The sequence below is a fragment of the Protomyctophum bolini genome (genome assembly GCF_963924005.1).
Source record: "Protomyctophum bolini genome assembly, chromosome: 3".
Lineage (NCBI taxonomy): Eukaryota > Metazoa > Chordata > Actinopteri > Myctophiformes > Myctophidae > Protomyctophum > Protomyctophum bolini.
In genome coordinates, this window is record NC_137864.1 from 11,657,060 (window position 1) to 11,678,409 (window position 21,350).

The 21,350-nt window shown below is 37.9% G+C and overlaps 1 protein-coding gene across 5 annotated transcripts in view; it reads left to right on the forward strand.

Moving 5' to 3' along the window:
* The window catches only part of tenm3 (teneurin transmembrane protein 3), a 363,756-nt gene that overhangs the window by 319,058 nt on the left and 23,348 nt on the right, over positions 1-21,350 (forward strand). For all 5 annotated transcript variants that reach the window (XM_080757108.1, XM_080757110.1, XM_080757109.1 and 2 more), the window contains exon 38: positions 21,143-21,312. In XM_080757108.1, the coding sequence (XP_080613234.1) occupies positions 21,143-21,312 (170 nt within the window). The remainder of the gene's footprint in view (positions 1-21,142; positions 21,313-21,350) is intronic.

Below are 21,350 nucleotides of genomic sequence, written 5' to 3' on the forward strand. Positions count from 1 at the left end.
TCTATGAAGTTCTATGAAGTATTTTGTTTTGCCATGCCACAAGCCATTAGGAGAAGGAGGAATATGTTCTCAGCACAGCGTCTGAATATTGCATAAAGAGCTCTGTGTGTGTGTGAGTGTGTGTGTAACGAGTACCACTTAATGAGGGGGTGGCTCTGTAGTTCGGTGGGTTATGATATCCCCCGAAGAAGTGTCTGTGGCTTTATGCATAGCGCTAATGGCTGTGTTGTGTGTGTCACTAATGGAGTGGGTTTAACATCGTAAGCTAGCATTAATGAATCAGTTTATACTTGGGTGCGTGCCGGCTTCACACACCTATAATAGCCGCATGTCGGTCCTGCAATGCGTAGTTGGATTGATTGATTGAATGCTTTATTAGTCACAAATGTAAACAAGCAGTCCTGGGGAATTGTTTCCATTGTGGTCTTATGTATGAAATGTATCAACATAAGTGTATAACTAGACAACCTCGGAGAGGTCGCAATTTTAAAAAATTGCAGAGTGTGGTTGCCGCAGTGGCTTACATATATATATACCCCTCCCACTGATATTGCCAGCCTGTTACAGTTTCAAGTCACACCTTAGATCGTGTGTAAGTAATTCGGAGGGGATTTAACCCCCGAAATTCTGGTTTTCCGACAAACGGTTACATTTATCGCGTTTGCGGCGCCCCCTATGGATGAAAATGGAATTGCTTTTGGAACTCGGTTGAACGAACCACCCCGGACATGTGATTCAAATTTGGGATGGATTGGACATTCCGTTTGTGATTTATGGCATTTTTCGTGATATAGGCCCCTCCTACTGACTTCGGAAGACGATTACGGCCGAACGATACGCACTACCGAAAATCTGCAAATCTGTTTTAATCGGATGGGTCCAGAGATCACGTGTACAGATTTTTGTGAGATTTGGACAAAATCTGTAGGAGGAAAAGCAAAAAGTGTGTTTTGGACAAAATTCAAAATGGCGGAAAATCCATCATGGCGGACATGGGCGTGGCCTATATGGGGAGATGCGTCATGACCCAAGGAATCCAGGGAAAAAATAATTTTGATTTTACGACATACGGTTCAAGAGTTATGAGCCAAAAGGTAAAGTGGGCTGTTATAGCGCCACCATGAGGCCGACCTAAAAATATATATTTTTAATTAATTTTAGTGATAATTAGGAAATATTCCTCCAAGTTTTGTAACTATAGTGCTTACAGTCTCAGAGGGAAAAATACTTGAATGTGATTTTTTGCATTTTTCCATTGAAGTCAATGGGATAATTTAATTCACTAATAAATTCATATCAATTAAACTATACAACATTTCTCTTAGCAAAGTACACGCCATCGATTCCCGATTTTTCCGGTCAATTTGACATATGGCTCAAGTGCGTACAGTCAAAACTGAGGGAGGGGTAGTGCGTCAAAATAAAGACTAGTGGAAGAAAAATAATAACTAGAAAGGCAGTTCCTGTAGAAACTGCGTGGGCTCGCATAAAATGCAATGTATAAACTTTTTGCCGTGTCAAGTTTGAAACTCGGGGACCGGAGTAATAGTGTTCCCATTGGTGGTCTAAATCCATAATCAAAATTTCGGGACTGTAGCATATTGTAAACAAAAGTAGAAAATGTATTAAAGCTGAAGTAAAAGTTTTACAAAGTATGAACATTTGGAAAAACTATAGTTTAAGCATAAATAACTGCATAAAGCGGAATAAAGTATGTGGAAGTTGTAGAAGTGTTTTTAAAAGTTTTTCTTTAAAGGTAAAAAAAAAAAAAACTTTATTAAAAAAAATTCAAGTTTATTCTTAATAAGTAAAAAAAAAAAAGTTGAAGTTTTTTCTTAATAAGTATTTTTTTTTTTAAAGTTTTCAATTTTTTCAAATTTTTTCAATGTTTCATTTTTTTTCAAATTGTTTTCCATTTTTTTCATTTTTTCCATTTTTTTCCATTTTTTTCCATTTTTTTCCATTTTTTTAATTTTTTTAATTTTTAAAAAAAAAAAAAAACAAAAAAAAAAAAAAAGTTTTCATTTTTTTTGCGTGCGTGCGTGCGTGCGTGCGTGCGTGCGTGCGTGCGCTTGCGAGAGCTGTGTAAAGGCCAGCCAATAGGAAGACAGGGTGTGTGTGTGCGTGTGTGCGTGCGTGCTCTTGCGAGAGCTGTGTAAAGGCCAGCCAATAGGAAGACAGGGTGTGTGTGTGCGTGCGTGCGAAGACAGGGTGTGTGTGTGTGTGCGTGCGTGCGTGCGTGCGTGCGTGCGTGCGCGCGCTTGCGAGAGCTGTGTAAAGGCCAGCCAATAGGAAGACAGGGTGTGTGTGTGCGTGCGTGCGAAGACAGGGTGTGTGTGCGTGCGTGCGTGCGTGCGTGCACTTGCATGTGTCTAGCCTAATTGCACAAATAGCAGACCTACAAGCTCACAAGGTATCGCAGAGCAACTCATTGAGATCTTGTAACTTTAATGTCAGCCCTGTAATTAAGCCCTTATATGTCTCAGCTGTGGAAGTAAAAGACTTCCAAGTTCTATGCCAGTACTATGACTGGGAGATTACAATGGTTCTGAAGGGGGGAAAACTATGCCCCGAACAAATTGCTCTATCGCAAAAAGTAAAAGTCGAATGCAAATATTTTTTTCGCTGTGAGTGGCCTGAGATATTGAGGTACACCATGTGCGATTGTGGTGTTGGTACGATTGAAAATGTGGTTATAAGAGCGAGTTAAGAATTGTCAGCGTGATAATTTCCTCGTAAGAATTATACAATGGAGGTCAATGAGCAGATTGACTGTTTTTGTGTCACTTAAAAGGCCGTAGTTCACATTCTGTATGTCTCTGTGCTTTGGTGGTCACATTGTGTGAAAGAGGACATGTGTGGCTACAAAATGACAAAATGACATGCGTGTAAAATGAATACTTTGGCCGGGACGACAATTTGTTTGGTAAATTTTCAAGGAAAGAATTTCAGTCTCCACACTCTAGTCAAAGAAGGCCCGCACTCTAAAATGGCACTAATTACGCGAAACGGCCTGCGATTGAACTGCGATTTCGGAAAAACCGTTTAACGTATTCGAATACGGTTTGAACCACGAAAAAGTCCAGAGTCGTGTGAGCGTTCTAAAGTTTAAATCACGTTTCTACGACAAAGTATGCCAGAGTAATGAGGCTGCAAAAGTGAGCTTGATTTAGAGATAAATCCCATACATTGTCAATGGGAGGGAAAAACTATAAATAAAGTTAAATATTTTAAAAAGTATAAACTTTTTCAAAACAACTTTTTCACCAATGAAAGTTCAAAGATAGATGAACATTATAAAGTTTGAATGAAGTTTCAAAGTGAAAGTATGACGGAGTAATAAGAGCTCAAAAAAGTTAACTGTGAAAAATGGGACCTTTCTTCCATCGACTCTCATTATAAAGAATGTAAAAAAAAGTTAAAAAGTTAAAAAGTATAAAAAGTATAAAACTTTGTAAAAATAAAAATACAAGCCACAATCACTTCAAAGAGCTGAACAGTTTTAAGTTTGAACTAAATTTCTAGCATAAAGTATGTGGAAGTAGTAGTGTGTCAAAAAAAAGGGTGGAATAAATAAATAAGTAAACATAGGCTGGCAATAACTAGTGTGTGCTCGCTGTAGCGAGCCCACAACTAGACAACCTCGGAGAGGTCGCAATTTTAAAAAATTGCAGAGTGTGGTTGCCGCAGTGGCTTACATATATATACCCCTCCCACTGATATTGCCAGCCTGTTACAGTTTCAAGTCACACCTTAGATCGTGTGTAAGTAATTCGGAGGGGATTTAACCCCCGAAATTCTGGTTTTCCGACAAACGGTTACATTTATCGCGTTTGCGGCGCCCCCTATGGATGAAAATGGAATTGCTTTTGGAACTCGGTTGAACGAACCACCCCGGACATGTGATTCAAATTTTGGATGGATTGGACATTCCGTTCGTGATTTATGGCATTTTTCATGATATAGGCCCCTCCTACTGACTTCGGAAGACGATTACGGCCGAACGATACGCACTACCGAAAATCTGCAGTTGGTGTTTTAATCGGATGGGTCCAGAGATCACGTGTACAGATTTTTGTGAGATTTGGACAAAATCTGTAGGAGGAAAAGCAAAAAGTGTATTTTGGACAAAATTCAAAATGGCGGAAAATCCATCATGGCGGAAATGGGCGTGGCCTATATGGGGAGATGCGTCATGACCCAAGGAATCCAGGGAAAAAATAATTTTGATTTTACGACATACGGTTCAAGAGTTATGAGCCAAAAGGTAAAGTCGGCTGTTATAGCGCCACCATGAGGCCGACCTAAAAATATATATTTTTAATTAATTTTAGTGATAATTAGGAAATATTCCTCCAAGTTTTGTAACTATAGTGCTTACAGTCTCAGAGGGAAAAATACTTGAATGTGATTTTTTGCATTTTTCCATTGAAGTCAATGGGATAATTTAATTCACTAATAAATTAATATCAATTAAACTATACAACATTTCTCTTAGCAAAGTACACGCCATCGATTCCCGATTTTTCCGGTCAATTTGACATATGGCTCAAGTGTGTACAGTCAAAACTGAGGGAGGAGTAGTGCGTCAAAATAAAGACTAGTGGAATAAACTATGGAATAAGTGGAACTAGAAAGGCAGTTCCTGTAGAAACTGCGTGGGCTCGCATAAATTGCAATGTATAAAGTTTTTGCCGTGTCAAGTTTGAAACTCGGGGACCGGAGTAATAGTGTTCCCATTGGTGGTCTAAATCCATAATCAATATTTCGGGACTGTAGCATATTGTAAACAAAAGTAGAAAATGTATTAAAGCTGAAGTAAAAGTTAAAAAAAAGTATGAACATTTGGAAAAACTATAGTTTAAGCATAAATAACTGCATAAAGCGGAATAAAGTATGTGGAAGCTGTAGAAGTGTTTTTAAAAGTTTTTCTTTAAATGGAAAAAAAAAAAATCTTTATTAAAAAAATTCAAGTTTTTTATTTTAAGTAAAAAAAAAAAAAAGAGGTTAAAGTTTTTTCTTTTTTAAGTTTTTTTTTCTTTCAAAAAAGTACTTTTTTTCAAAAAATGACTTTTTTTTCAAAAAATTACTTTTTTTTCAAAAAATTACTTTTTTTTCAAAATAATACTTTTTTTTCAAAATAATACTTTTTTTGGAAAAAATACTTTTTTTTGGAAAAAATACTTTTTTTTGGAAAAAATACTTTTTTTTGGAAAAAATACTTTTTTTGGAAAAAATACTTTTTTTGGAAAAAAATACTTTTTTTAGAAAAAAAATACTTTTTTTGGAAAAAATACTTTTTTTCATTTTTTTGCGTGCGTGCGTGCGTGCTTGCACTTGCGAGAGCTGTGTAAAGGCCAGCCAATAGGAAGACAGGGTGTGTGTGTGCGTGTGTGCGTGCGTGCGTGTGTGCGTGCGTGCGTGCTCTTGCGAGAGCTGTGTAAAGGCCAGCCAATTGCACAAATAGCAGACCTACAAGCTCACAAGGTATCGCAGAGCAACTCATTGAGATCTTGTAACTTTAATGTCAGCCCTGTAATTAAGCCCTTATATGTCTCAGCTGTGGAAGTAAAAGACTTCCAAGTTCTATGCCAGTACTATGACTGGGAGATTACAATGGTTCTGAAGGGGGGAAAACTATGCCCCGAACAAATTGCTCTATCGCAAAAAGTAAAAGTCGAATGCAAATATTTTTTTCGCTGTGAGTGGCCTGAGATATTGAGGTACACCATGTGCGATTGTGGTGTTGGTACGATTGAAAATGTGGTTATAAGAGCGAGTTAAGAATTGTCAGCGCGATAATTTCCTCGTAAGAATTATACAATGGAGGTCAATGAGCAGATTGACTGTTTTTGTGTCACTTAAAAGGCCGTAGTTCACATTCTGTATGTCTCTGTGCTTTGGTGGTCACATTGTGTGAAAGAGGACATGTGTGGCTACAAAATGACAAAAGAACATGCGTGTAAAATGAATACTTTGGCCGGGACGACAATTTGTTTGGTAAATTTTCAAGGAAAGAATTTCAGTCTCCACACTCTAGTCAAAGAAGGCCCGCACTCTAAAATGGCACTAATTACGCGAAACGGCCTGCGATTGAACTGCGATTTCGGAAAAACCGTTTAACGTATTCGAATACGGTTTGAACCACGAAAAAGTCCAGAGTCGTGTGAGCGTTCTAAAGTTTAAATCACGTTTCTACGACAAAGTATGCCAGAGTAATGAGGCTGCAAAAGTGAGGTTGATTTAGAGATAAATCCCATACATTGTCAATGGGAGGGAAAAACTATGAATAAAGTTAAATATTTTAAAAAGTATAAACTTTTTCAAAACAACTTTTTCACCAATGAAAGTTCAAAGATAGATGAACATTATAAAGTTTGAATGAAGTTTCAAAGTGAAAGTATGACGGAGTAATAAGAGCTCAAAAAAGTTAACTGTGAAAAATGGGACCTTTCTTCCATCGACTCTCATTATAAAGGATGTTAAAAAAAGTTAAAAAGTATAAGAAGTATAAAAAGTATAAAACTTTGTAAAAATAAAAATACAAGCCACAATCACTTCAAAGAGCTGAACAATTTGAAGTTTGAACTAAATTTCTAGCATAAAGTATGTGGAAGTAGTAGTGTGTCAAAAAAAGGGGTGGAATAAATAAATAAGTAAACATAGGCTGGCAATAACTAGTGTGTGCTCGCTGTAGCGAGCCCACAACTAGAAAGGCAGTTCCTGTAGAAACTGCGTGGGCTCGCATAAAATGCAATGTATAAAGTTATTGCCGTGTCAAGTTTGAAACTCGGGGCCCGGAGTAATAGTGTTCCCATTGGTGGTCTAAATCCATAATCAAAATTTCGGGACTGTAGCATATTGTAAACAAAAGTAGAAAATGTATTAAAGCTGAAGTAAAAGTTTAAAAAAGTATGAACATTTGGAAAAACTATAGTTTAAGCATATATAACTGCATAAAGCGGAATAAAGTATGTGGAAGTTGTAGAAGTGTTTTTAAAAGTTTTTCTTTAAAGGTAAAAAAAAAAAAAACTTTATTAAAAAAAATTCAAGTTTATTCTTAATAAGTAAAAAAAAAAAAAGTTGAAGTTTTTTCTTAAGTATTTTTTTTTTTAAGTTTTCAATTTTTTCAATTTTTTTCAATTTTTTCAATTTTTTCCAATTTTTTCCAATTTTTTCATTTTTTTCATTTTTTTTCATTTTTTTTCATTTTTTTTCATTTTTTTTCATTGTTTTTCATTTTTTTTCATTTTTTTTCATTTTTTTTATTTTTTTTAAAAAATTCAAAAAAAAAAAAAGTTTTCATTTTTTTTGCGTGCGTGCGTGCGTGCGTGCGTGCGCTTGCGAGAGCTGTGTAAAGGCCAGCCAATAGGAAGACAGGGTGTGTGTGTGCGTGTGTGCGTGCGTGCTCTTGCGAGAGCTGTGTAAAGGCCAGCCTATAGGAAGACAGGGTGTGTACGTATGTGCGTGCGTGCGTGCGAAGACAGGGTGTGTGTGTGTGTGCGTGCGTGCGTGCGCGCGCTTGCATGTGTCTAGCCTAATTGCACAAATAGCAGACCTACAAGCTCACAAGGTATCGCAGAGCAACTCATTGAGATCTTGTAACTTTAATGTCAGCCCTGTAATTAAGCCCTTATATGTCTCAGCTGTGGAAGTAAAAGACTTCCAAGTTCTATGCCAGTACTATGACTGGGAGATTACAATGGTTCTGAAGGGGGGAAAACTATGCCCCGAACAAATTGCTCTATCGCAAAAAGTAAAAGTCGAATGCAAATATTTTTTTCGCTGTGAGTGGCCTGAGATATTGAGGTACACCATGTGCGATTGTGGTGTTGGTACGATTGAAAATGTGGTTATAAGAGCGAGTTAAGAATTGTCAGCGCGATAATTTCCTCGTAAGAATTATACAATGGAGGTCAATGAGCAGATTGACTGTTTTTGTGTCACTTAAAAGGCCGTAGTTCACATTCTGTATGTCTCTGTGCTTTGGTGGTCACATTGTGTGAAAGAGGACATGTGTGGCTACAAAATGACAAAAGAACATGCGTGTAAAATGAATACTTTGGCCGGGACGACAATTTGTTTGGTAAATTTTCAAGGAAAGAATTTCAGTCTCCACACTCTAGTCAAAGAAGGCCCGCACTCTAAAATGGCACTAATTACGCGAAACGGCCTGCGATTGAACTGCGATTTCGGAAAAACCGTTCAACGTATTCGAATACGGTTTGAACCGTCCAGAGTCCAGAGTCGTGTGAGCGTTCTAAAGTTTAAATCACGTTTCTACGACAAAGTATGCCAGAGTAATGAGGCTGCAAAAGTGAGGTTGATTTAGAGTTAAATCCCATACAAAGTCAATGGCAGGAAAAAACTATAAATAAAGTTAAATATTTTAAAAAGTATAAACTTTTTCAAAACAACTTTTTCACCAATGAAAGTTCAAAGATAGATGAACATTATAAAGTTTGAATGAAGTTTCAAAGTGAAAGTATGACGGAGTAATAAGAGCTCAAAAAAGTTAACTGTGAAAAATGGGACCTTTCTTCCATCGACTCTCATTATAAAGGATGTTAAAAAAAGTTAAAAAGTATAAAAAGTATAAAAAGTATAAAACTTTGTAAAAATAAAAATACAAGCCACAATCACTTCAAAGAGCTGAACAGTTTGAAGTTTGAACTAAATTTCTAGCATAAAGTATGTGGAAGTAGTAGTGTGTCAAAAAAAGCGGCGGAATAAAGAATAAATAAACATAGGCTGGCAATAACTAGTGTGTGCTCGCTGTAGCGAGCCCACAACTAGAAAGGCAGTTCCTGTAGAAACTGCGTGGGCTCGCATAAATTGCAATGTATAAAGTTTTTGCCGTGTCAAGTTTGAAACTCGGGGACCGGAGTAATAGTGTTCCCATTGGTGGTCTAAATCCATAATCAATATTTCGGGACTGTAGCATATTGTAAACAAAAGTAGAAAATGTATTAAAGCTGAAGTAAAAGTTAAAAAAAAGTATGAACATTTGGAAAAACTATAGTTTAAGCATAAATAACTGCATAAAGCGGAATAAAGTATGTGGAAGCTGTAGAAGTGTTTTTAAAAGTTTTTCTTTAAATGAAAAAAAAAAAATCTTTATTAAAAAAATTCAAGTTTTTTCTTTTAAGTAAAAAAAAAAAAAGGTTAAAGTTTTTTTTTTTTAAGTTTTTTTTTTTTTCAAAAAATTACTTTTTTTTCAAAATAATACTTTTTTTTCAAAAAAATACTTTTTTTGAAAAAAATACTTTTTTTGAAAAAAATACTTTTTTTGGAAAAAATACTTTTTTTGGAAAAAATACTTTTTTTGGAAAAAATACTTTTTTTGGAAAAAATACTTTTTTTGGAAAAAATACTTTTTTTGGAAAAAATACTTTTTTTCATTTTTTTGCGTGCGTGCGTGCGTGCGTGCACTTGCGAGAGCTGTGTAAAGGCCAGCCAATAGGAAGACAGGGTGTGTGTGTGCGTGTGTGCGTGCGTGCGTGCTCTTGCGAGAGCTGTGTAAAGGCCAGCCAATTGCACAAATAGCAGACCTACAAGCTCACAAGGTATCGCAGAGCAACTCATTGAGATCTTGTAACTTTAATGTCAGCCCTGTAATTAAGCCCTTATATGTCTCAGCTGTGGAAGTAAAAGACTTCCAAGTTCTATGCCAGTACTATGACTGGGAGATTACAATGGTTCTGAATGTGGGAAACTATGCCCCAAACAAATTGCTCTATCGCAAAAAGTAAAAGTCGAATGCAAATATTGTTTTCGCTGTGAGTGGCCTGAGATATTGAGGTACACCATGTGCGATTGTGGTGTTGGTACGATTGAAAATGTGGTTATAAGAGCGAGTTAAGAATTGTCAGCGCGATAATTTCCTCGTAAGAATTATACAATGGAGGTCAATGAGCAGATTGACTGTTTTTGTGTCACTTAAAAGGCCGTAGTTCACATTCTGTATGTCTCTGTGCTTTGGTGGTCACATTGTGTGAAAGAGGACATGTGTGGCTACAAAATGACAAAAGAACATGCGTGTAAAATGAATACTTTGGCCGGGACGACAATTTGTTTGGTACATTTTCAAGGAAAGAATTTCAGTCTCCACACTCTAGTCAAAGAAGGCCCGCACTCTAAAATGGCACTAATTACGCGAAACGGCCTGCGATTGAACTGCGATTTCGGAAAAAACGTTTAACGTATTCGAATACGGTTTGAACCGTCCAGAGTCCAGAGTCGTGTGAGCGTTCTAAAGTTTAAATCACGTTTCTACGACAAAGTATGCCAGAGTAATGAGGCTGCAAAAGTGAGCTTGATTTAGAGATAAATCCCATACATTGTCAATGGGAGGGAAAAACTATAAATAAAGTTAAATATTTTAAAAAGTATAAACTTTTTCAAAACAACTTTTTCACCAATGAAAGTTCAAAGATAGATGAACATTATAAAGTTTGAATGAAGTTTCAAAGTGAAAGTATGACGGAGTAATAAGAGCTCAAAAAAGTTAACTGTGAAAAATGGGACCTTTCTTCCATCGACTCTCATTATAAAGGATGTAAAAAAAAGTTAAAAAGTATAAAAAGTATAAAACTTTATAAAAATAAAAATACAAGCCACAATCACTTCAAAGAGCTGAACAGTTTGAAGTTTGAACTAAATTTCTAGCATAAAGTATGTGGAAGTAGTAGTGTGTCAAAAAAAGCGGCGGAATAAAGAATAAATAAACATAGGCTGGCAATAACTAGTGTGTGCTCGCTGTAGCGAGCCCACAACTAGAAAGGCAGTTCCTGTAGAAACTGCGTGGGCTCGCATAAATTGCAATGTATAAAGTTTTTGCCGTGTCAAGTTTGAAACTCGGGGACCGGAGTAATAGTGTTCCCATTGGTGGTCTAAATCCATAATCAAAATTTCGGGACTGTAGCATATTGTAAACAAAAGTAGAACATGTATTAAAGCTGAAGTAAAAGTTTTAAAAAGTATGAACATTTGGAAAAACTATAGTTTAAGCATAAATAACTGCATAAAGCGGAATAAAGTATGTGGAAGTTGTGGAAGTGTTTTAAAAAGTTTTTCTTTAAAGGTAAAAAAAAAAAAAACTTTATTAAAAAAAAATCAAGTTTTTTTTTTTTTTAAGTTTTCAATTTTTTCAAATTTTTCAATGTTTTATTTTTTTTCATTTTTTTTCATTTTTTTCATTTTTTTCAATTTTTTTCATTTTTTTCATTTTTTTCATTTTTTTCAATTTTTATTAAAAAAAAAAAAAAAATCAAAAAAAAAAAAAAAAAAGTTTTCATTTTTTTGCGTGCGTGCGTACGTGCGTGCGTGCGTGCGTGCGCTTGCGAGAGCTGTGTAAAGGCCAGCCAATAGGAAGACAGGGTGTGTGTGTGCGTGTGTGCGTGCGTGCTCTTGCGAGAGCTGTGTAAAGGCCAGCCAATAGGAAGACAGGGTGTGTGTGTGCGTGCGTGCGTGCGAAGACAGGGTGTGTGTGTGTGCGTGCGTGCGTGCGTGCGTGCGTGCGTGCGTGCGTGCGTGCGTGCGTGCGCGCGTGCGTGCGCTTGCGAGAGCTGTGTAAAGGCCAGCCAATAGGAAGACAGGGTGTTTGTGTGCGTGCGTGCGAAGACAGGGTGTGTGTGTGTGTGCGTGCGTGCGTGCGTGCACTTGCATGTGTCTAGCCTAATTGCACAAATAGCAGACCTACAAGCTCACAAGGTATCGCAGAGCAACTCATTGAGATCTTGTAACTTTAATGTCAGCCCTGTAATTAAGCCCTTATATGTCTCAGCTGTGGAAGTAAAAAGAGTTCTACTACTTGCCAGCACTATGACTGGGAGATTTCAATGGTCCTGGATGGAGGAAACTATGCCCCGAACAAATTGCTCTATCGCAAAAAGTAAAAGTCGAATGCAAATATTTTTTCCGCTGTGAGTGGCCTGAGATATTGAGGTACACCATGTGCGATTGTGGTGTTGGTACGATTGAAAATGTGGTTATAAGAGCGAGTTAAGAATTGTCAGCGCGATAATTTCCTCGTAAGAATTATACAATGGAGGTCAATGAGCAGATTGACTGTTTTTGTGTCACTTAAAAGGCCGTAGTTCACATTCTGTATGTCTCTGTGCTTTGGTGGTCACATTGTGTGAAAGAGGACATGTGTGGCTACAAAATGACAAAAGAACATGCGTGTAAAATGAATACTTTGGCCGGGACGACAATTTGTTTGGTAAATTTTCAAGGAAAGAATTTCAGTCTCCACACTCTAGTCAAAGAAGGCCCGCACTCTAAAATGGCACTAATTACGCGAAACGGCCTGCGATTGAACTGCGATTTCGGAAAAACCGTTTAACGTATTCGAATACGGTTTGAACCGTCCAGAGTCCAGAGTCGTGTGAGCGTTCTAAAGTTTAAATCACGTTTCTACGACAAAGTATGCCAGAGTAATGAGGCTGCAAAAGTGAGCTTGATTTAGAGATAAATCCCATACATTGTCAATGGGAGGGAAAAACTATAAATAAAGTTAAATATTTTAAAAAGTATAAACCTTTTCAAAACAACTTTTTCACCAATGAAAGTTCAAAGATAGATGAACATTATAAAGTTTGAATGAAGTTTCAAAGTGAAAGTATGACGGAGTAATAGGAGCTCAAAAAAGTTAACTGTGAAAAATGGGACCTTTCTTCCATCGACTCTCATTATAAAGAATGTAAAAAAAAGTTAAAAAGTTAAAAAGTATAAAAAGTATAAAACTTTGTAAAAATAAAAATACAAGCCACAATCACTTCAAAGAGCTGAACAGTTTGAAGTTTGAACTAAATTTCTAGCATAAAGTATGTGGAAGTAGTAGTGTGTCAAAAAAAAGGGTGGAATAAATAAATAAGTAAACATAGGCTGGCAATAACTAGTGTGTGCTCGCTGTAGCGAGCCCACAATAATAAAGTGTTACAATTACAAGAGTCTGGTTGCCTGTGGGCAACCACACTAATAAATGGCGGCTGTGAATGATGAATTTACATCTACCTCCCCTGATAGATTATTCTTTAGGCCAGTTTCGAAAGAAACCTGTGATTCACATACTTTAATGGGTGGTGTCAGAGCATTTCACATTTTGGAGCATTAGAACGAGAATTTTCCCATTTTTGTTCTATATTTGGGGAGTCCCAGATCATGGTCGCTCCCTCTGGTGCTGTGGCTGTCACTCACTTTGGAGAAGTAGTTTGACATGTATGAGGGCACTGTCCCTCCGAGTATCTTAAATTCCTATCCCATTGATATATTTTAGACCCGAGGACGATTCTACAAATCCTGACAGTTTTCTGAAAAACCTCTCTTTCTATGTCAGTGGTTTTCAAAGTATTTCATGTCAAGGGCACCAAAATTATATGTAATTGGCCACCGACCCGCATTTGAAAATATGTTGTTCCAGGGACCCGACCAGAAGCAAAGATTAGAGTTAAAATGTTCGCTCTGAAAGAATACTGTATATATTCAAAGATTTGCGGCAGAAAAAAAAATAGCAGATCTACAAGCTCGTAGCGTGGCACTCGGTGCCTATGTGTGTGTGATCTGAAGCTTAGTTTTGACTTTTGATTGCCATTGAGATATTGGAGAACCAAGAGGTGCAAGCATAATCAAAAGGATTGAAATTGCATTTCATTGAATTTAATTGAAATAGGGCTCCTGTTTGTGCAATTTGTGATCACGTCAGTTTATTTGTCAAGAATACAGGTAACCTTTTCTTTGCTTGAGATTACTGTATCATCAACTCTGACCTTGAAATACATACAAACATACCCAATTGAGGTTGTGCATTGGCGACACCATTTGCCTTCTAAATCCTGACTTAACACACACACACACACACACACACACACACACACACACACACACACACACACACACACACACACACACACACACACACACACACACACGTCTGTGTGACGAGGAAACAACTCGCCCATGCACAATCGTTTGCTGTGTCATGAAGGCATTTCTGAACCAAGCATGTGTCGTGCTGTCGTGTCTCGTGTTACTCACTCTCTGACAAGAGAGCTGTCTGGCTGCGTTGGCTAGATGTCATTTAACAACGTTAATGATGACAGGGGCCAGGCCACTTGGATTGCGTGTGCGTGCGAGCGTGTGTGCGTGCGTGCATACGTGCGTTAATCCTAATTGGGATTTCCTTTTTTTGCCGGATTGCAGAGCAGAGCTGCCAATAATGCTAAATGGTCTGTTTAAGCAGCTTGCACTGGTGGGATGTTATAGAAGCTGTTCAAAGCCAGTCACAGAGTGACAGAGACGGCATTATGTTTGCGTTAATAGGCTACTCGGCCGCTGTGATTATTTTTTTTTGTATTTATGACTAGCGACACTTTTGTCGGTTGTGTCATCGAAAACCGTCACAGAGGATTTGATGGAACACTTTCATTAATTTATTTTATAAATAAATCAAAAGTAATAAGACAATTACATGGCACCCTCGCACATTGAATTGCCTCGTTGAAATGTGCTCTACAAATAAACGTACCATGTCTTTTATTTTTATTTAACAATTACACAGGGATGCACCGATATGGAAATTATTGTCCGATAACGATACCGATAGCGATATTTAAAATAAAAAAATGTGCCGATAGCTGATACTGATAGATGTTTATTTAGTTTTTGTTGTTTAACTTCCCCCTTTTGTGCCAAGGAAACTATACATCTTCAATTATTTTATGCCGTTCAGACTATGGGTTTTATGGGTAAAAAATAAATAAAAATCTAGAGGCATCCTAGAGGCAGCCAATCATGAAACAGTGTCCATTACGGTGGTCTTTACGGTCGTCAGTAGTGTTTCGTGCAAGTGTAGTCCAGGTGCTTTACAAGCACCAAAACAATCTATAATCCTACATAAAATAGAAATACACAAAATGTAAAATATGTACAAAAATGTACATAACATACACATAACAAATAGTCATTTGGTATGTACATCTACGGTGATCCTTTTGAAACTTCATCATGGGAATTAGGGAGGCCAATTTGAGTCTGGTCTGTAGGTCGTTCCACCTGCATGGCGTTGCGTTGAGAGCTTGTCGAATGGACATTTTCCGTGAAAGCTTTCCCCACAACACGGATGCTGGGATAAGTGGTTAAGTATGGTTCATCATCCGAGCGAGGGAGAGAGAGAGAGACAGAGAGAGAGAGACACATCATGCTAAATAACGACATCACTGTATCACTGTATGGCTGTATCATCTTCAGCTTGAAGTGGATCACGCACGCACGCTCAGACAGACAGACAGACAGACAGAGAAACGCCAAGGTGACAGTTTGATTGGCTCGGCGGGGGGACGTGTCCCCAGTGCAACCGCGTGCCAATCTGCAAAATGATTGTCTTCCTCTGGTGATGAGATGGCACAGATCCTGCGTGCCGATTGGCTGCCGTCCCAACCTTCTGGGTGTTAACCTGGCTACTGGCCCAGTACTCTCTCTCTCTCTCTCTTTCTCTCTCTCTCTCTCTCTCTCTCTTATTCATTAATTTGGCTCCTGTCCAACGTTGGAAGAAAAGTACTCAGATTGTATTTACTTAAGTAAAAGTATAGCAATACCACACTATATTAACGCCCTGTTTGATCATACTATAGCGTCTCACAAAAGTATTAAAAGTAGCAGATCTGCTACTTTTGAATCCTGAAAAGTAACAATTTTGGACATAGCCTTCTGTATGAGGTTTCCACCGAAAGACACAGCAAACTAACTAACTACATCATGTGAAGGCAAGCAAAATATACTGAAAGTATGACATTAAAAAGTAGTCACATATTTAAATATTTTTGCATTTGGCTATAGACCTACAATCTCACAACACTTGTATTCTATGTTATATATTGTAAGTCATTCGATTTCAACAGCTTAAAGTTTAAAATAATGGTTAACGTGGTCAAAAGTTGTAAGTTGTAATAACCTGAGTAAATGTACTTATAGTTCTCCATATCCCAATGCGCTTTCCTCTGGCATCATCCGACCCCCGTTAATTTCAAAATGAGCGAGTGACCGTGGGCGAGAGAAATGACGTGTTCTTGAGCCGTTTCCAGCGAGGCTCTCCGTCTAATGAGGGGGGGGTTGGGTTGGAGGGGGGGGGGTCCAAGCCGCGGCAAAAGGTGATTGGCTTAATCGCTTCTGTTTCTCGCCTCACTCTTCAAGGTTTCCTTTTGCAGATGAATTTAACCCCGGCTCCGCCGAGCACATCCGTCTTGGTAAATGGCTCTTTTGAACAAACAGCTTGGTCGTTTATAAAGCCATAAATAGCGGCTAGCTGTCACCGTGTGCACCTCAGAGAGGCTGCCTGGGTTTATGGCTCACAGGAGGAGGGAGGGATTTATTGACCGGGCTTGAATATTAACAGGGGTTTAATGTTGTAACGAACCAACCTGCTATTAATAAGGATTTAATATCGCCCGGACACTATTTTCTTTTTTGTTTGTTTGTTTCCCTTTTAAAGAGAGTGGGTTACTCAGCAGGCAATCCATCACGAGGCAGTTTGTATTCGATTATCAGTATATATCGACCTCATGTTTTATTACGGTTCAGACTGTAAATATGAAATAGAGATTTGTGACAGTCGTTGTAGAGCGTGGTGAGAATTGGGATTTGATGGACGTCTCCTGGGTAGGATAGGCTTTAACATTTTAACTTTTGTAAACATGTATGGATGCTGGATTTACAAAGATTTAAGGCGAGACACCCCAGGTGAATAGGGAAAAAAAGTTAAATAATAGCTATCACAATGAAACTTCTCCAGTTGATTACTTATATTAAAACTAAGATTTTTTGTATTACAAGTTTTCTGAAATTATATGTTTAAATATGCAAATTAGGCATTATATGCGCTAATTTGCATACATTTCGGGACGATAAATCTGAAGATCGGATAAAGCCAGGTTCAAAATGATCATTTCATTTTGTTGACACATTAGAGACAAAGAAAATTACACATGGGATTTTTGATATCTCTAATTATCACTCCACAAATCAGAAAATAGTGTCAACAGGCAAAAAAAACCCAATTTTCGGCATTTTTTTGGTATAAAATGTGATGTAAATCAGGCTGTGAATGATATATCAACAAATCCATGTGTAAATGTCTGCGGAATATAGTTATGAATAAGACTGGAAAGTTTGGTGTATGTGAGTTCAACTGAAGTGGAAATTCTTTGTCCCAAGTATGAGGAAAACTCATTTTGAGAAAACGGCCTTTAAAGATTTGTATTGTAAAATTCCAAAACGTTTTATTTGAAGCCACTATTTTGAGACAAAATATCTCATCCAAACCTTGGCAACAACATATAATGGCATATATCATTGGAAAGGTCTGGACCTCAAGCTGACTGTGGTCTGATCCAAATATGGTCACTTCCTTTGTACCAACAACCAATCATGAAAATAGAGATGGTGGCTTTTCACCCCGAAAAACGAGCTGTCATTGGCTAAAATAAACTATCCAACTAAACATCTAAATCTGTATTTTTAATGTGTATTTTGCTTTAGTTTGAAAGAAAACATGTTTAGGAAGCAAAATAGCAAAAAAAAAAAAGAAAAGAAAAATCATGATTTCACCTGGGGTGTCTCACCTTAAAGATATAAGAATAGGAAAAAAAACAATGATTTAGAGACCAACCTACCTGTTAATGCAATACCAGGGACTAGTTGACTTGGACTTAAGCTCTTCCTTGAACCATACACATACTTGACTATACACACCTTGAATAATGTTGCACCTTGAATTACGCTGCACTTTGAATAATGTCCTCATGTATAATGCACAGTAAACAGCGGCTGCTTTGCTGTCGCTCAGCTTTATAAACATTTTACGCTGGGGGGATTCTTAACAATAAATATAACAGCAAGCTGAGCCCTCAGAATCCTAGGAAAGAAAGTGTGTGAAACGTATGCTTCAATAATTAAAGGTCCAAACACATTTGTGGTTATAAGCGCCATCAATTAATTCCTTGCGGGGTTCCAAATTGACAAGTCAGTATTAACTCTGATAGTGTACAAATGGACACTCAATTTTGCGTCTATAAAAGTGTTACGGAGCTTGATCTTATACATTACGTGAAACAAATAAAAGATCTGTAGAGCTGCTACTTTTGATTGCTTTGCTCAGTTGCTTTCTTGTTGTGGTTGTGGTGTATCTTCAGGTGAACTGTTTCTCATGTGGTTGTGTTATGGTATCTCCAGGTGAACTGTTTCTCATGTTGTTGTGTTATGGTATCTCCAGGTGAACTGTTTCTCATGTTGTTGTGTTGTTTGGTATCTCCAGGTGAACTGTTTCTCATGTTGTTGTGTTATGGTATCTCCAGGTGAACTGTTTCTCATGTTGTTGTGTTATGGTATCTTCAGGTGAACTGTTTCTCATGTTGTTGTGTTATGGTATCTCCAGGTGAACTGTTTCTCATGTGGTTGTGTTATGGTATCTTCAGGTGAACTGTTTCTCATGTTGTTGTGTTATGGTATCTTCAGGTGAACTGTTTCTCATGTTGTTGTGTTATGGTATCTTCAGGTGAACTGTTTCTCATGTTGTTGTGTTATGGTATCTTCAGGTGAACTGTTTCTCATGTTGTTGTGTTATGGTATCTTCAGGTGAACTGTTTCTCATGTTGTTGTGTTATGGTATCTCCAGGTGAACTGTTTCTCATGTTGTTGTGTTATGGTATCTTCAGGTGAACTGTTTCTCATGTTGTTGTGTTATGGTATCTCCAGGTGAACTGTTTCTCATGTTGTTGTGTTATGGTATCTCCAGGTGAACTGTTTCTCATGTTGTTGTGTTATGGTATCTCCAGGTGAACTGTTTCTCATGTTGTTGTGTTGTATGGTATCTCCAGGTGAACTGTTTCTCATGTTGTTGTGTTATGGTATCTTCAGGTGAACTGTTTCTCATGTTGTTGTGTTATGGTATCTCCAGGTGAACTGTTTCTCATGTGGTTGTGTTATGGTATCTTCAGGTGAACTGTTTCTCATGTTGTTGTGTTATGGTATCTTCAGGTGAACTGTTTCTCATGTTGTTGTGTTATGGTATCTCCAGGTGAACTGTTTCTCATGTTGTTGTGTTATGGTATCTTCAGGTGAACTGTTTCTCATGTTGTTGTGTTATGGTATCTCCAGGTGAACTGTTTCTCATGTTGTTGTGTTGTATGGTATCTCCAGGTGAACTGTTTCTCATGTTGTTGTGTTGTATGGTATCTCCAGGTGAACTGTTTCTCATGTTGTTGTGTTATGGTATCTCCAGGTGAACTGTTTCTCATGTTGTTGTGTTGTATGGTATCTCCAGGTGAACTGTTTCTCATGTTGTTGTGTTGTATGGTATCTCCAGGTGAACTGTTTCTCATGTTGTTGTGTTATGGTATCTCCAGGTGAACTGTTTCTCATGTTGTTGTGTTGTATGGTATCGCCAGGTGAACTGTTTCTCATGTTGTTGTGTTATGGTATCTCCAGGGGCCTATTTCACGAAACTTGGATTAGAGATTAAGCCGGGCTTTAACACATATCCTGGCTTAATATATCCTGGATCAGTGCTTAACCGGTTTCATGAAAGCTGGTTGATCTTGCCAGATTAACTTAACCAGTTAACCTGGATATGTTGAGGCTTGATTCGGTTTCATGAAAGTGATGCTACATTAGTTACCATGGAAACTTATGCTTTGGACTTAGCCTGCTCCGGACCAGGCTAACAGCCAGGTTTAACCTAATCCTGATGTCTTTACTGTTCATTAAGCAGTCAAACTGATCACAAACCAATGATGTTTTCCAGATTTATTCAATTATTATGGGTTAATGTTGCCTTATTTGTATCGGTCTGCATTAAAGGACTAATTTAAGCACTATATAAAATCAAATAATAGAATATAGGCTGCACAACATCATGACATCTTGTGAGCTTGTAGATCAGCTGCTTTTGGTGAATGTTTCCCATGAATAGGTTTGCTGTCGTGCAAGTGCACGGTTAAGAATAATTATTATATTATATTATTATTCTTTGTAAAAGTGAAAACTACTAAATATTACCATTACTCATTGTTTTACAACATATTGTAACGTTTCACCCACTACTAGTCCTACATACTTACACCTAGAAACCCCATTCAAACCTATTTAGGTTCATCCTACGGTGGACATGTGTGCCTGAAAAGGAATCTTTGAAATGTTTCATAGTTTTAGAAATATAGTGCTTTCAAATTTGAGACATTTATAGGCAGATAGTGGCACTTCAAAAAATCACTTTCACCTAGAAACTCCATTCACACTTTGTAAAATGCAGCTTACTGTGGAAACACATGCTGGAACTTTTTACTTTGAAATGTTTTGTAGTTTCTGAGTTATTTAACTTAAACGCCCAATGCATTCTCAATGGCAATAGCACAAACTTTGGAAAACAACCCCCTTCCCCAAAGGTAGCTCCCTCAGAGGAGGGAGTTATGGCCAAATATCACAATGCGACAATATCATTATGCTTACAATATTAAGAATTCTGTTTTAAGTTAATAGTAGTGGTAAAATGTAAACTATATTTTTGGGGTAGTTAATCATTCAGTCTATCCACTATTGAGAGTATGTTCTCTCTTTAATTACAGCAGCAGTATTTATTTTAGAAGCTTAAGTCCTTGTATCAGTAAGTCTTGAATAGATTAGTAAAGATAATGAGATATACAGAAGGGGGCTGTAATGCAACTATTAAGGATGCAAACTGCCTTAATACCCCATGAAGAAGAAGGATCAGTAAATCTTTGATCCACAGAAGGGGTCTAGAGACAAAAAGTCAGACTGTCTATTAAGCCAGGCTTGCTGATCCCGGCTCGCCAAATCCGCCAATTCTGAGCCTCGCTTGGCTTTAGTGGAACGGAATAAACCAGGCTGTAAAGATCAGGATTTAAAAAGCCTGGCTTTGGCCTATATCCTGGATTAGTTAATCCAAGATTCGTGAAATAGGCCCCAGGTGAACTGTTTCTCATGTGGTTGTGTTATGGTATCTCCAGGTGAACTGTTTCTCATGTTGTTGTGTTATGGTATCTCCAGGTGAACTGTTTCTCATGTTGTTGTGTTATGGTATCTTCAGGTGAACTGTTTCTCATGTTGTTGTGTTGTTTGGTATCTCCAGGTGAACGGCAGGAACCTGCTGTCTGTGGACTACGACCGCTCCCTGAAGACCGAGAAGGTCTACGACGACCACAGGAAGTTCCTGCTGAAGATCGTCTACGACATGCAGGGTCACCCCACCCTGTGGGTGCCCAGCAGCAAGCTGCTGTCCGTCAACCTCACATACTCCAGGTCAGCGCCGGCACGCACGCACGCACGCACGCACGCAC